This window comes from Trichechus manatus, unplaced genomic scaffold, assembly GCF_000243295.1.
Source record: "Trichechus manatus latirostris isolate Lorelei unplaced genomic scaffold, TriManLat1.0 scaffold00182, whole genome shotgun sequence".
In the NCBI taxonomy this organism is placed as follows: domain Eukaryota; kingdom Metazoa; phylum Chordata; class Mammalia; order Sirenia; family Trichechidae; genus Trichechus; species Trichechus manatus.
Window position 1 is genome coordinate 1,318,898 of NW_004444118.1, and position 16,060 is coordinate 1,334,957.

Sequence of the window (16,060 nt, forward strand, 5' to 3'; positions counted from 1 at the left end):
CATCTGACATCAGCAATGATATCCCTGGTTCTACATCCTCTTCTGAATCTAGCTTGAATTTCTGGCAGTTCCCTGTTTTCATACTACTGCAGCCGCTTTTGAATAATCTTCAGCAGAATTTTACTTGTATGTGATATTAATGATATTGTTCAATCATTTCTACATTCTGTTGGATTACCTTTCTTGGGAATAGGCATAAATATGGATTTCTTCCAGTCAGATGGCCAGGTAGCTGTCTTTCAAATTTCTTGGCATAGACGAGTGAGCACTTCCAGCGCTGCATCCGTTTGTTGAAACATCTCAATTGATATTCCATCAATTCCTGGAGCCTTGTTTTCCGCCAATGCCCTCAGTGCAGCTTGGACTTCTTCCTTCAGTACCGTTGGTTCCTGATCATATGCTACCTCCTGAAATGGTTGAACATCGACCAATTCTTTTTGGTATAATGACTCTGTATTCCTTCTATCGTTTTTTGATGCTTCCTGCATCGTTTAATCTTTTCCCCGTAGAATCCTTCAATATTGCAACTTGATGCTTGAATTTTTTTCTTTAGTTTTTTCAGCTTGAGAAATGCCAAGCATGTTCTTCCCTTTTGGTTTTTTATCTCCAGGTGTTTGCACATGTCATTATAATACTTTACTTTGTCTTCTCGAACTGCCCTTTGAAATCTTCTGTTTAGCTCTTTCACTTCATCATTTCTTTCATTTGCTTTAGCTACTTGACGTTCAAGAGCAAGTTTCAGAGTCTCTTCTGACATCCATTTTGGTCTTTTCTTTCTTTCCTATCTTTTAAATGACCTCTTGCTTTCTTCATGTATGATGTTCTTGATGTCTTTCCACAATTCATCTGGTCTTTGGTCATTAGTGTTCAAAGCGTCAAATCTATTCTTGAGATGGTCTCTAAATTCAGGTGGGATATACCCAAGGTCGTACTTTGGCTCTCGTGAACTTGTTCTAATTTTCTTCAGCTTCCACTTGAACTTGCATATGAGCAATTGATGGTCTGTTCCACGTGGGCCCCTGACCTTGTTCTGACTGACGATATTGAGATTTTCCATTGTCTCTTTCCACAGACATAGTCGATTTGATTCCTATGTATTTCATCTAGTGAGATCCATGTGTATAGTGACCGTTTATGTTGGTGAGAAAAAGTATTTGCAGTGAAGAAGTCATTGGTCTTGCAAAATTCTATCATGCCATCTCCGGCATCGTTTCTATCACCAAGGCCATATTTTCCAACTACCAATCCTTCTTTTTTGTTTCCAACTTTTGCATTCCAATCACCAGTAATTATCAATGCATCCTAATTGCATGTTCGATTAATTTCAGACTACAGAAGTTGGTAAAAGTCTTCAATTTCTTCATCTTTGGCCTTAGTGGTTGGTGCATAAATTTGAATAATAGTCGTATTGACTGGTCTTCCTTGTTACAACCCTTAAATTAATTTTATGACACATGGGTTGTGACTCAGTTTGAAAAGCACTGATCTAGACTGATTCCATTTTATAGATGGAGAAACTGAGGCCTAAGTTTACAACAGGGTTTCCCTACCTCAGCACTATTGGCTTCTGGGGCTGGGTAATTCTTTGTGGTGGGGGCTGTCCTGTGCATTGTAGATGCTTAGCAGATCTACCCATTAGATGCCAGTAGCAAACCACTATCACCACCCCACCCACCTGCCCACAATTGTGACAACCATGATTTTATGTCTTCAGACATTGCCAAATGTCCTCTGGGGAGAAAAAATCACCCCTGATTTAAATGTGTTGGTTTACACTGGTAATGGGGCAGAGCCTGCACACAGGTTTTCTGACTCCAAATCTAAAGCTGCCTCACAGGGCACATGAGTGCTCTAGATTCAATTAACCACTGACCCAGAAAACTCTAAATTAGCATTGTATCTTGTTTGGGTGAGGGTGGTGTTGGTGCAGGAATGCGATGATGCACAGCCATTAGGAAGGTGAGCCATTAGAAAGTGCCAGTGGGCCCAGGAGGGACTTCCACACTCACTGACTTCCATGTTAGCACTTCCTGTAATTCTAGGAAAAGGGGGGCAGGGGGCTGGGTGTCCACCCCAAGAGACCAGAGACCCCCATGAAGCTCTCCCTTTGCCTCCTGTCTGGTCCCTTGAACTCATTGACTGAGGCCCAAACTGAAGGGCAAGGCCTCCCAGTGTGTTGGAGAGAGAGGCATCCAAGGCCCTTCAGGAGCGGGCAGGCAGCTGGAACCAGAGTCAGATCTGGGCGCTTTCTTGAACCTTAGCGTAGCACTCACTAATCTGCATTTCTAACAGACTCCCCACCCTCCACCCCATGATTCTAACACAGGGGATCCTCCATCCAAACTCTGAGAAACAGTGATCTCATCTGACCACACCTCATTTTACTGATGCGGAAAGGAAGGCTCCGCTGGGGAAGTGACTCAGCAGGTTGGTGGTTGTTTCTGGTTCTCTCTCTGGGTTAGTTTGGGAGTCAGATCCTGCAGCTCTGGCTTAGGAAGAGTAGAGTCTACAGAGCAAGAGGAACCAGAACTCCTGCAGTCTCCTCCTGGCCCCTGTGCTGACTGCCAGGAAACCGGTAGCTTTGGCCTCAGCACCTGAAGCCTGGTTGACCAGGAGCCAGGATCAGGAAAAGGGCCTCCTCTTTGCACCAGGTGGCCCTTCTATAGGGATATAAACACTTTACCCAGGAAGTGAACAAGGTTCCTTGGTATTCAGACAGGAATGTGAATTTGCAGTTCAAACTCAAGGAAACAGGACGTTGTTGGAGAACAATGGAGCAGAAGGTGTGCAGGACAGAGTCAATGGTGGCATGCAAAAGGAAACTGGATGGTCCAGTGTGCTGGGGCCCCTGTCCCCCCTCAGGCACCAACGCTAGCCCAACACTCCCAGGTCCAGCCTCCTCCGGATTATTCCTTTCCTTCTAACACCCCATCCTCACACACACACCCCAACACCACCACCAAAAAAAAAAAAAAGAAGGACTACCCCCTCTCTCTGATGGTAGTAGCACAATTTTTGGTGGAAATCAAACAAATCTACATTAAAGTATAATTTGTCTATGGCCTAGTATAGGTCAATACCTACTAGAAAATTGACACTTGATGAGAACAAGTTGTTATAAGAAAAGCATAACTCCTCAATGGGGAATCTCACTGGGATATTTTGAGACAGAGAGCTCATCCACAGTGCTTCACTTGATCCTCACAGCATCTCCCTTTCAGAGATGAGAAGATGAATGCTGAGAGACATTGGGTGGCTTTCCTACAGACACAGTGAAGTGGGAGAATAGAGATGAGAATGCAAGTTTTCTGGCCCAGCAATGGCTCTTTCCATGCTTCTGTTTCCCGCTAGAGGCAGGGCCACCAAGTCCCAACCCCGTTAAAAAAAAAAAACCCTGTTGCCCTTGAGTCAATTCTGACTCACAGCGACCCTATACCAGTTGCCATCAAGTTAACGCCAACTCATGATGACCCCATGTATGTCATAGTAGAACTGTGCACCACAAGGTTTTCAGGCTGGTTTTTCAGAAATAGATCACCAGGCCTTTCTTCTGAGTCACCTCTGGGTGAACTCAAGCCTCCAACCTTTCAGTTAGCAGTCAAGTGCATTAACCATTTGCATCACCTAGGGACTCCACCAGGTCCCAAGAAATGGAAAATAATTGTCAGCACAAGTTGAGTGAGTCAGTACTGGACAGGGCCGGAGTAGTCAGGGGGTCCAAGAGGAGGGGACAGTTATAACCCAGAAGCACAGCACAGCCCAGTTTCCCTGCCTGTGAGGGCTACCCTTAATGGGGGGGAGGGGTCTGTAGTTCTCCTTAAGCATGAGGAAGGGACTTTTCCAACATGCCAACTTGGCTCCCTGAGCCCAGAATCTGCACTCTGTTCCTGGGACTAAGATTTCACTGGGTGTTATTTACAAGCCTCTGGGGTAGGAAGTCCACCACAGAGTTGAGCTAACCAGATCCTGGTGTTACGCCAACAACCCCCGTCCAGGGCACCACAATGTCTCCATATGGTTCCCCTCCCCTGGAACTCCACAGTCATAGAGTGGATAGGATGTCACTTACTATTTCTCCCTTCAAAATCTTCCTCCTGACAGTCCTAACCCTCCATGCTGACTGACACTCCCACAACCATCTCAGATAGGGGATCTGTATCAGCTCCACTAGGACTTTTTTTAATTGTGGTAAAAATATATATAACAAAACATTTGTCAGTTCAACACATTTTACACGTAAAACTCCATGACATTGATTGCGTTCATCATGTTATGCAACCATCACCACTATTCCACTAGGATTTTTATGGTGGAGAAATCCAGTGAAAATAAACATTGGGGTCACCTGAGGTGGAAGGACCTGAGCCTTCAGCTTCCCAAGGAAGGTGAGGGGGCACTTTTTCTCTCCAGCTGCTCTCCGAAGACTTGCTGCCTCTGAAGCAAGGTGGGGCTTGAAGCTCAGTGTTCAGGATGGCTCCCTTGACTTGTGACACCCACGGATATCTCTGGCCCTTTCCACCTCTCACCTGGTCACCATAGCCAAGACCGACTTGCCTCCTTCCTCTTTCCCTCTCAGAACTATCTCAGCAAAGAGCAAATTGACCCTTCCCTGCTGCACGACACTCCTTCCAAGGAGCCCCTGGGTGGACTCGAATCTCCAGCCTTTCAGTTAGCAGTTGAGCACATTGACCGTTTGCACCATCCAGAGACTCCTACACATCACACACATCTGATTCTTCAAGTGTGGAGGTCACCAAACCGCGATCCTCCATCACAGCCTCCAGCCCTGCCTTCCTGCCTTGGGAAAACTCCCTCTCTGCTTAGCACAGAGGAAAGTTCCTTCAACCTGAAAGACAGGATTAAAATTCAGCTCCTTCATTTATTATCTGTCAAGACTTAGGAGGATTATTGCAAAACAGAGATGACTATGCCTACATCTCAGAGTTGCTGTGGGATGCAGAGATAACACTGTAAAGTACCAGCACTTTCCAGGAACATAGGAAATGCTAAACATAAGATATAGATCAGCTGCCGTTCAATCGATTCCAACTCACGGTAACCCCATGTGTGTCAGAGTAGAACTGTGCTCCATAGTTTTCAATGGTTGATTTTTTAGTAGATCACCAGGCCCTTCTTCCAAGGCACCTCTGGGTGGACTCAAATCAACAACCTTTTAGTTAGCAGCTGAGGACATTAACCAATTCCACCACCCAGGGACTCCCAATATAAAAGAGATAATCTGAATTACACAGGCCACCAAGAAAATAACAATTCGTCCATTTTGCAAAGAGCTTTATGTGTTACAATGCACCTTCTGGTTCATCCTTTCTCTTGATGCTTCAGAGCTCCCAGAGCATTGTCTGGACCGAGAGCAACAGACATACAACCACTGGAGGAGCATGAGAACGCACCCCATTCCACCAGACTCCCGTGGGGAGAAGACAAATGGGAAAGGCCATTCCCTGCCATGTTTTCAGCAGCAATCTGCAATCTCAGGCACTGCCATGCAATTAGAAATTCTCCTCACCTCCCCAGTTCCCCCACACACAACAGGGCTGAGCTCAGCTGCCCCCTCTCTGGATTGTTCCTTCAGTGCCCTGGACTCACCGAGAATCGAGAAGGAGTGTTTCTGGCAGTCCCCAGCCAGGAGGTAACTGCAGTCTCCAGCAAAGCTGAACATGCTCTCATCAAAGGTGTTGATGAAGTCATCTCCAAAGAGGCTGCATCGGGCTGTGGACAGCCTGCCATGAGTCCCTTCTGTGCAAAGCGTCCCTGGAGGGAGAGACCACAGGTGAGCAACACTAGGACCGCCAGCCCAAACCACTCTGTCTTTGTAGAAATGAGGCTGGGCCTGATAGAAATTAGGCTGTGAGGAAGTATTTTCCATCCTAAATGAGACTAAAGCTGTTTCTTTCAAACCCCAAATATGACACAGGACTCATAGTAATAATGGAGGAACATTTTTTCCTCCATTCACTGGTTTTAATGACATTTATTTACTGATTTATAAAGCAATGCATGCTCATTATAGAAAATTTGGAGAATGCAGGAAAAAAAATGCAAAGAAGACATTAAAATCATCTGTAACCCATCATTCAGAGATAACTAGAGTTAACATTTTAGTGTTTACCTTTCCATTCTATTTCACACCATGTATACAGTTGTGGATTTTTTACAAACTTGCAATTATAACTGTACAAACTTTATAATCCCCCTTTTTTTCTATATATATATTGTAAAGAATTTATCATGCCATTTTCTAGACTTCTGAAACATGATTTTAATGGCTGTGTTATATTTGGCATTTAAATGTATGTAGTATAACATTCTTTTGTTAGGTTCTTCGCATTTTTCTGAATTTTCTGGTATGGTAGGTAGATTGCAATGAGCACTGTTGTACATAAATCTACCTGCATATCTTGAACAGATTAAATTATAACAGATTAGCCTGTGTGCCTGACGCATAGAAGGGATCTACTTATGAACTGTGAACTCCCCTGGGATCATATGTTAACTCCCAAGAGATTCTCCTGCCACTCTTATTCAGTGTGTGTGTGTGTGTTTGTGTGTTGGCAGGTAGAGAACAGCACTAAATCTCTAAGTGTTCTGGGCCTCCAGCACAGGACCCACCTGGTAGGAAGATGCAGACGAGGTGACAAATGTATACTTTGCCCCAGACCAACCTGTGGGTGGCAGGCTGGATGCTGCTGGCCCAAGTGGTCTAACTGGAGACAGGCCAATCATCAGAAAACTTCCCCACCTGCCCAGGATAGATGCAGAATTTCAGCAAGGGGAGAAAGGCTATGCAGTGCAGTGGAAAGATCACGGGCCTGGGACGCAGGAGGTGATCACTGATCTTGGCCTTCCTGACCCTCAGTTTCTTCTTCTGTACCATGAGAGGGTCAACTAGATGACTTCCACAATCCTTACTAAAACTAATAGTCTATTCAAGCCTCGAATTCCCTCTCCCTGCCCCGTTTCTACCCCCCTCATATAGGACAGTCTAGGGTAGCTTTGTGCTTCTTAGTTCCCCAATAGGAGAAAAAGACATATCCAGGCATCTTCTCCCTGGGGAATACAAGGCCAGAGGCAGGAGCCTCTGCAGAACCGTCATGGTGGAATCAACCCAGCAACAAGTGACTCTGGCAGTCCCATAGCTGCTGACTCCTGGAATGGGGGCTGCTCTGAATGACCCAGGGGAGAGAGTGAGGAGTGGAAACACCTTGGTACCTACCTGGCAAGGTGAGTACCAGCACAAGCAACACCCTCGCAAGTTGGGCAGGAATCATCTGCAGAAAAGCAAGAGAAATAAGCTGGTCATTAATCCCCAGAGAGATGGCTGCTGGTATGTGCTTTTGTCAGTGCATGAAATGGGAAAAACACTTTTTTTAAAGAAGAGAAAAGATTGATCCTCATTGTACCCCATTTTTCCCTTGAACATGGGTTAAACCAAGATTGTTGGTCCCAAAAAAGCTCCTCGCCAGGACCAAGCACAAGAGTAACAACGGCTGTGAGCCAGGACTCCTGGGCACCCTTCCCCAAACAACAGACTGAGGAAGGAAGCTCTTCCTTCTCCTCTATATTGCTCCAGTCACCCTGCCTCTCCCTATTCCCAGCACTCTTACAGCAGCTAGGAGCTAATGAGTACCTAATTCCTTCCTGCCTCTTCATCCTCCTTCCACACTTGCAGCAAAATTTGGGGAGTAGGAACTGTCTTACGCTTTTTTTCCAACCACAGGCACCCAGACTTACAGAAGGCTGAGGAACCACTGACTGGACAGTTTGCTTGTTGTTTACTGCCTGTACCTTGACAGCTTCCAGAGCAGGGGCTGCCTCACCCATCTCCATCGCCAGCACCTAGCATGGTGCCCAGCACCCAGTAAATGTTTGCTGAGTTGATCTGATAAATGGGCAGGAGTCCAGGACAGCAGCCCAGGGCCTGGTCAGCTTTCACCACTGCATGGCCCTCCCTGACAAAAGCCCATTGCCATCAAGACAATTCCAACTCATAGCGACCCTATAAGACAGAGTAGAACTGCCCCACAGAGTTTCCAAGGAGCAGCTGGTGGATTTGAACTGCTGACCTTTTGGTTAGCAGCCAAGCTCTTAACCACTGCAACAACAGGACTCAGTGGCCCTCCCAGAGACGGACAATTTTTCCCGGATGAAAGCGCACACCCCCAAGACAGTTCCTACTCCCCAGATTTTGCTGCAAGTGTGGAAGGAGGATGAAGAGGCAGGAAGGAATTAGGTGCTCATTAGCTCCTAGCTGCTGTAAGAGTGCAGGGAACAGGGAGAGGCAGGGTGACTGAAGGAATATAGAGGAGAAGGAAGAGCTTCCCTCCACAGTCTGTTGTTTGGGGAAGGGTGCCCAGGAGTCCTGGCTCACAGCCATTGTTACTCTTGTGCTTATGCTCCTTGCCATAACCCCTCTCCTCTAGAAAAGTTTGTTAAATTAATGCAGAATCTGTCGTCTGGGATTCACTGGGATGACTCCTTTCCTACCTAATGCTCCATCCAGCCAAACAAAGGAGAGATGTGCCCAATCTATTATATCTCAGTGGAAGGAACACTAATGATCAAGTATGACCAAGACTTGGTCTGGTGATCTACCTCCAAAAATTTAGCATTGAAAACTCTATGGATGTGAGTACTGTGCTCCTTTATAAAATCGTCTATAAGAGACCAAATGGTCAACAATTACCTAAAGTAAAGATGAAAAGGTAAGAGGACAGGGAAACTAGATTACTGGAAACAACCAGAACAGAATTAATGTTGACACATTGTGAAAAAATGTAGCCAATATCACTGAATAATTTGCGTAGAAATTGTTAAATGGGAACCTAATTTGCTGTGTAAACTCTCACCAAAAACACAATAAAATATTATTTAAAAAAAAAAACCCTATGGAACGGTTCTACTCTGACACACATGGGGTCTCCATGAGTCAGAGTCAACTCAACAGCAACTGGTTTGGGTTTCTTTTTTTGTTTGGGTCTCAAACCAGGTGCCCCTCTCCCACCCCTTGCAACATACAGGTACATCAGGCTGCTCCCAGAAGGTACACAGAGGTGAAGGTGAAGCTCATTCCAGCTTCATCTGAGCCAAGTATTGCCAAGCAGTAAAACCCACCGCATGAACAGAAGTAGCCACAGGACCCCCAGAGCCAACTGAGGAAGAGGACATTAGAATTGTCCCTGGCTTTGAATCTCCCTCTCCAAATAAAGCCCTCGTAGTCCAAGGGATGGAGAGTCCCGGCTCTCTAGGGTAGGGTTCAGTCCTGCATCTTCCTCCCACACCTGAGCCAGCTTTCCTCCCAGAAGACCGTACCTTTCCCTGCAATCAGGAGCTCCAAATTCTCTTGGGAAATTCAGCCTCACGATGGTGCCGCAGCCTGTGTAGGTCCCTAGGCCATGCTCCCCAGCAACTGCTGAGGCTGGGTCTGAACTGTGGCAGCTCTGAAAGGTCTTGCTGTTAAATAGCCCAGGGGCTTCAAAGTCCCTGCAGCCAGAGGAGATAAAGGGCAAGTTGTGACGTCCACCAACCCAACCCTCCCCTTTCCCCACCACAATAGCTGTGAGCTGCCACAACAGAGGATTAGCCTTCTCTTAATTGCCAAAAGGAAACAATGAAAGGAAATGGTATTAGAAACACCTCCAAACTGATAAGGCTTTAAACAGTTTAGTGGGAGACCTCCTGGCAGCAGTCTTAATGAACTGCCGTGAACCCCCATCCACTCCCACACTCCTACAATGCCAACACCTAGTCCCTGGTGCTCCTTGAGTGCCCCATACAGAGAGGCATAACCAGGAATTCTGGCCATCCCAGGGTAGGCTTCTCTGGGCCAGAGCAGAACCCAGAGCAGATCCGCACAGCTTCTGGATCCAGATTCCAGGGCTGAGCTCTGGGAAAGCTTGGAAAAACACCTCAGTCTGAGCCAATTTAGCACTGTGTTTGGAGGGAAACAAACACTGAGCCTTCCTGCCCATACTAGGTATAAATGATCCAGTCCTGGCCCCTAACAAAAAAAGTCAATTTGGGTCTTGGCCAAGGTTGTTGGACAGGTTAAAGATGAGGGCCCTGGTCACAAGCCTAGGCCTTTGTCACATGATGGTATGGTATGGTTTGATTCTGATATCTCTTCCAAAGACTCTTCTACTCCATTTCTGGTGCATTGATTCCTCACCTGACATTACACTCAGACACACACACACACACACTCACAAACACACACACACGCATACATACACCAATCCTTCTTCCCAACCCCTCATTCCCAAGAGCCTAATTCTCAGCATCATCTGCTAAACTAATCTCTGCTAAAAGAGGTAGCTGATAAGAAAGAAAAAAATTACTTATTTGTGGTGAGACTCCAGGCACTATGACAGGCAGCCTGAGAAATATTTAGAGATAGGGGCCCATCTCATTGCCTTTCACATCATACCACTTACCTTAAGGTTTTGGGAAAACATTATGTCCCCAGCCTGCTCCCTTTCCCATATACATCCCTTACCCTCCACCACTCCGTTTACCACCCCAGGAAGAGATAAAAGTTTCCAAGGAAGAAAATGGTCAAATGTTAGAAGAGTAGAAGAGGCAGAATTAGCACAATATAGTAGAAAAGGCATTTAAGAATTTCTGTTTTCAGCATTTTTTTTTTTTTTAGTAACTGAAAATTCTCCCACTACAAAGTACCTGGAAATGCTGTGTTAAATGTAACAAATGCACAGGTGAGCTGGGAGGAAAGTAAGGGATATCTCCAAGGGTCAGCAGTGAAGAGGAAACCCAATGAGTATGAAGCAGTGCAGGCCTAAGGGGTTTAGCCAGCCTGGGTACCCTCCAAGCTTGAGGCTGAACATTGCAAGAACAAGACATAAGACTTTGGGCCTGCACCTGAGGCCAAGAACAGGAACGGAGACCCCTACATAAAGCTGAAAATTATTGGAGGGAAAAACATCTTCCACGAAAGGGTCGGTCAGGAGAGAAAAATCCACCCACCAACATAAAATTTTATCTGTCTCCATCTGTTCTTAGGGTAGGAAAATTAAGATTTTTTTCAGAATTTGTAGCCATGGGCCGGCACTCATGCAGGTTTGAGGTTCAAATTTACATAATCCACAAGGTCCAGGAATTCCCAAGCTAAGAAATTGACACAGACATTAGTCTTAGGCCGGGACCTGGATCACCTAGCATCCTGGCAGAAACAACACAAATCTATGTAAAAAGACAAACTTTCTTCCCAGGCTGCATATAAGTCCCACAAATAAAGCTCTCCTAAAGATGAATTCAAAATCATTAATTAAAAAACATTTGAGAAAACAATCCACCGTAAGCAAGAATAAACAGTCACAACAAAAAGCAGGATTAGACCCTCCCCCAAGAACTTCAGAAAATAAAATGATCAGAGAAGAAAAAATAAGAACATTTAAAATTATAATAGACAAAGAAGTAAGAACTGAAATCATAAAAGAAAAAGATATAATGAGAAAAAAAGAGAAAAACTTGAGAAAGATCTGTTAGAAATGAAAATATACAGCAAATTAATTTAAAAACTTAAATAAAACCACCAAACATTTCTGAAGAAAAATTTACTAGAAAATAGATCTGAGGAAATTACTCTGAATAAGCACACAGAGATAATGGGATTTTAAAAAATGAGAGAGGGGTTAAGAAACATGATAGAATGAGAAGATCCAAAGAGAAACACAGTGCCACACTCTGAATGCCCCCGGAAGCAGACCCTGAGAATTTTTGTGCAGATAGTTTGTTTAGGAGGGCAGGAAATATCAGCAGGGAAGTAGGGAACGACATGGGAAAGGGAAAGCAGCCAGTAAAGGATGTTTGTTAAGCCAGCACCATAGTGGGCAACTATAACTTAATCCCATGAGGAAACTCTAGGAAACAGTGTATAACACATGACTCAGAATTATCCCACTCTTGGGTCAAGAGAGCAGGGGTATTAATAGACTGACTTCTGTCAGTTAGGGTTAAGGGTTGCTCCCTGGGGACATTGATTCCCCAACAATTCAGCTCCTCAGGCAAAGAGGTCTAGAAGAGGCACATGAAAAGTTAAGGTCAGAGGGGTATGGGAAGAAGGGACCGTAGCATCTGCTCTACCTAGTTAAATTGTCATTCAAAATTAAGGGATAACAGAGAAATTTTTTTCAGAAAAGCAAACAGTGGGTTTAACATTAACAGTATTTTTCTGAACTACTAAAGGAGGCACTTCAGAAAAAAGGAGCTAAACCCAGAAAAAAGGTACCAAAAGAAATAGTAATCCAAGAAATTGGTAAATACAAGATGGTGGGGCAGGGATTAAATGCTCAGCTGCTGACCAAAAGGTCGGTGGTTGAAACCCACCAGCCACTCAGTGGGAGAAAGGCATGGCAGTCTCTTTCCATAAAGATTACAGCCTAAGAAACCCTATCAGGCAGTTCTACTCTGTCCTATAGGGTCACTATGTGTTGGAATCAACTTGACGGCAATGGGTTGGGTTTGGATTTATGAACATGCAGTGACTGTATAAAACAATAACAATAATAATGATAAATTGGAGAATTTTAAAAATAAGAATGAACCAAAATACCAAACAGTAATAGTACATGAGATGGGGAAGGGAAGTGGGAGTGAAAATGTATTACAGTCCTTATAGCCCTGGTGGCACAATGGTTAAGCGCTTGGCCTATCTGAAAGGTTGGTGGTTCAAACTCACACAACAGCTCCAGGAGAGAAAAAGTGCCAGTCTGCTTCTGTAAAGATCACAGCCTAGAAACCCTACGGGGCAGTTCTACTCTGTCATATGTGGTCGTTTTGAGTCGCAATTGATTCAACAGCACCTAACAACAACAACATTGTGCAGAAGAAATTAAGAGATAATAACTTGAGACTTTGTTGAGGATAGAATGCATAGTAAAGTTTTAAGGGAACTACTAAAGGAATAGAATTGAATGTATGTTTTCCAAACCAGTAGAAAGAAAATAGGAAATAAAGAAAACTGGATTAATCTAGGATGAAAAAAAAAAATACAAAAAGCAGGACAAATAGCATAAAATAAGAAAGTACAAAAAATTCAAACAGATCAATAATCAAGAGTAAAAAGAGAGATTTTCAGATTGGATTTCTTTAAAAAGAAATACAATCCAGCTACGTCCAAGAGACAGGCGTAAAACATAAGAACACAGAAAGACTGAAAGTAAAAGGAAGAAAAAAGCAAACAGAATAGACTTTAAGATTTAAGTCATTATTAGGGATAAAGAGATAAAGAGGGTCACTATATCAGATATGAAGGTCAGTGCACCAGGAAGACATTTATGTGCACTTAATAATATGGTTTTAAACTATGTAAAGACATATTTAAACTGTATGAGAAATGATTCAGTTATAAAGCTAAGCAGAAAAAGTTTTGGATAAAAGTCGACAATACCCACTTATGGAAAACAAGCAAACTTAAACATCTTAGTTACCTAAAAAAAAAGGAAGTACTTGACCTGAGAAAGGACATCTAACAAGGAATAGAGCAAATTTCACCCTTGATGGTAAAATGTTAGCCACTTTCCCTTTAAATACTGGAACAAGACAAGGATGCCCAATGTCATTGTTGCCAGTAAACATTGGGTCAGATGTCCAGGCCAGTGAATAAAAAAAAAGAAAAAGAAATAAAGGGTATAAGGCTTAGAAAGTAAAAAGCAAAATAGTCATTATTTGAAGATATGACTGTCTACGTAGAAAAATGCAAGAGAATCTACATAAGAGAATTTAAGAGTTCATGAGTTTGCTAAAACAAGACTAATTTTAAAATTCTACCATGTTATTATATACACTGTAATCAGAAAATGCAATCTTTAAAATTGTCCTATTAGTAAAACAATACAGACTGTAAAATATTTAAGAATAAATATAATAAAATCTGTGCAATAACATTATGCAGAAAATCATAAATTTTGTTGCAAGACATAAAAGACAATCCAATGGAGACACACACTGTGTTCGTGCATAGTAAGTCACAGTATTGTAAAGGTGCCAAAGATCCCCAAATCAGTCTATAGATTAAATGCAAGTCTAATCCCAATCGAACAGAGTTTTTCATGGAGTTGGACAGGGTGATCCTTAAATCCATGTGGAAAGCAAAAGATCAAGAATAGTCAAGAAAATTTCAAATTTAAAAATTGTCAGTAAGGAACAAATAATCCAGCGGAAATGGGTAAGTGATATGAAAAGGCAATTCACAGAAGAGGAAGAAACTCAATTGGCCAGTAAACATACAAAAAACCATTCAACCCCACTTGCCCTCAGTGAAATGTAAAACAAAACCATAATTAGTAATCCACTCATCCGATTGGCAAGGATGTGAGGCTACTGGAACTCCTATATGCTATTGTTAGAAGGGCAAATGGTGTATCACTTTGGAGAAAAATCTGGAAATATCTATTAATTTCAAAGGTGCTCTTCCTCACATCCCAGCAATTGCACTCCCCTAGAGAAATCTTCATCTACGTACACAAAGCAACGTGCACAGAATGCTTATTCCAGCGATGTCCGTAGTCCCCAAAATGTGTAAACAATCCAAGTATGCTTCAACAGGAGAGTGGATAAATAACTTCATGGTACATTCACCTATGAAATACCGAACAGCAATTAGAAATTATCTAAACTACATACCAACGTGGATAAATCCCAAAAATAATGGTGAGCAAAAAGAAAACAAATATCAGAGGACATGTACGGTATGATACCATTCATATACAGTTAAATAGCATTTAAAATGAAACTATTTATTATTACTTATAAATATGTTTAACTGCAGTAAAAGTATGAAAACAAATTAAGAATGGTGACTATTTCTGGGGAGGAAGAGAGAAAATGGGATCCACAGAGAGGTTCATAGGGGGCTATATCCCTACATATACCAGTTAGCAGTTGCCATTGAGGCGATTCCCACTCATGGCAACACCCTGTGTGTCAGAGCAGAACTGTGCTCTATTGGGTTTTCAATGACTGATGTTTTGGAAGTAGATTACCACCTCTTTCTTCCAAGGTGCCTCTGGGTGGACTCGAACCTCCAACCTTTTGATTAGCAGCTGAGGGTATTAACCATTTGCACCACCCAGGGACTCCATCTCTATACATACACTTTGTTTATTTAATAATTTCAAAAATATGAAGCATGTATGGAAAAATGGTAAGACGGGACCAAGCTGGCTGGAACACAAGTATTTTTATATTATCCTCTCTAGTTTTCCATACAGCTGAAATTTTCATTTAAAAAAATCAATCCCTGAAGCAAGTGACCCAGTGACCTTGGAGTGTTGGCTTTGCCCTTGCAAACAGCAGAGTGACCAGCTCCCTTGTCCGTGCATCTTCCCAGACACGGCCTATTTCCTTAAAACAAACTCCTAGAAGCAAAAGAAATTGCTGGGTCAAAGGGCACAAAAAGACTTTTTATATTTCCTGCCAAAAATTTTATCAGTTTACCCTCCATAGCATTTTTTTTTATTATTATTTGGTAATTTAACTGGCAAAAAACGGATGTAATATTATTGTTTTAATATCCATTCCCTTAATTATTGGGTGGCCATTTTCTAATATTGTCCATCTGAATTCTTCTTTCATGACTTTCTTTCTCAGCTCTTTTAGCTCATGTTTTACTGAAATGCTTGTCTTTTCCTATTGATTTGTAACAGCTCTTTTTAGACTAAGAGTATTATTCTTTTTTCTCACATCAATATGTGAATGTTTTTCTCAGTTCTTCACTTACCTTTATTTTTATCTATGGGTTTTTTGTTGTTGTTGTTGTCATTTTGATGTACAGGAGTTTGGGGAATTGTTTGATGTTCTTTTTTTAGGGGGCTAGGTTATACAGGTGCCAGGTAAAAGTACAAATGCAAAGTATACAAAAGGATACACAGTGAAAAGTCCAGTCCTCCTTCCTGTCAATTGAGTAACCAACTATCCCAGTTTGCCCTGGACTGGTGGAATTTGGGGATGTGGGATTTTCAGTACTAAGACTGGGACAGTTGGACCCCTGCTAGCCTTCTAATTCCCATCCTCAAAGGCAACCACA

At 43.0% G+C, this 16,060-nt stretch overlaps 1 protein-coding gene across 1 annotated transcript in view; it reads right to left on the reverse strand.

The window, feature by feature from the left end:
- The window catches only part of VWF (von Willebrand factor), a 197,875-nt gene extending 190,586 nt beyond the window's left edge, over positions 1 to 7,289 (reverse strand). The window contains exons 1-2 of the mRNA XM_023741484.1: positions 7,235 to 7,289; positions 5,608 to 5,772 (exon numbers count right to left, since the gene is read on the reverse strand). Coding sequence (XP_023597252.1) covers positions 5,608 to 5,772; positions 7,235 to 7,289 — 220 coding nt within the window. The remainder of the gene's footprint in view (positions 1 to 5,607; positions 5,773 to 7,234) is intronic.
- Positions 7,290 to 16,060: the final 8,771 nt, after the last annotated feature.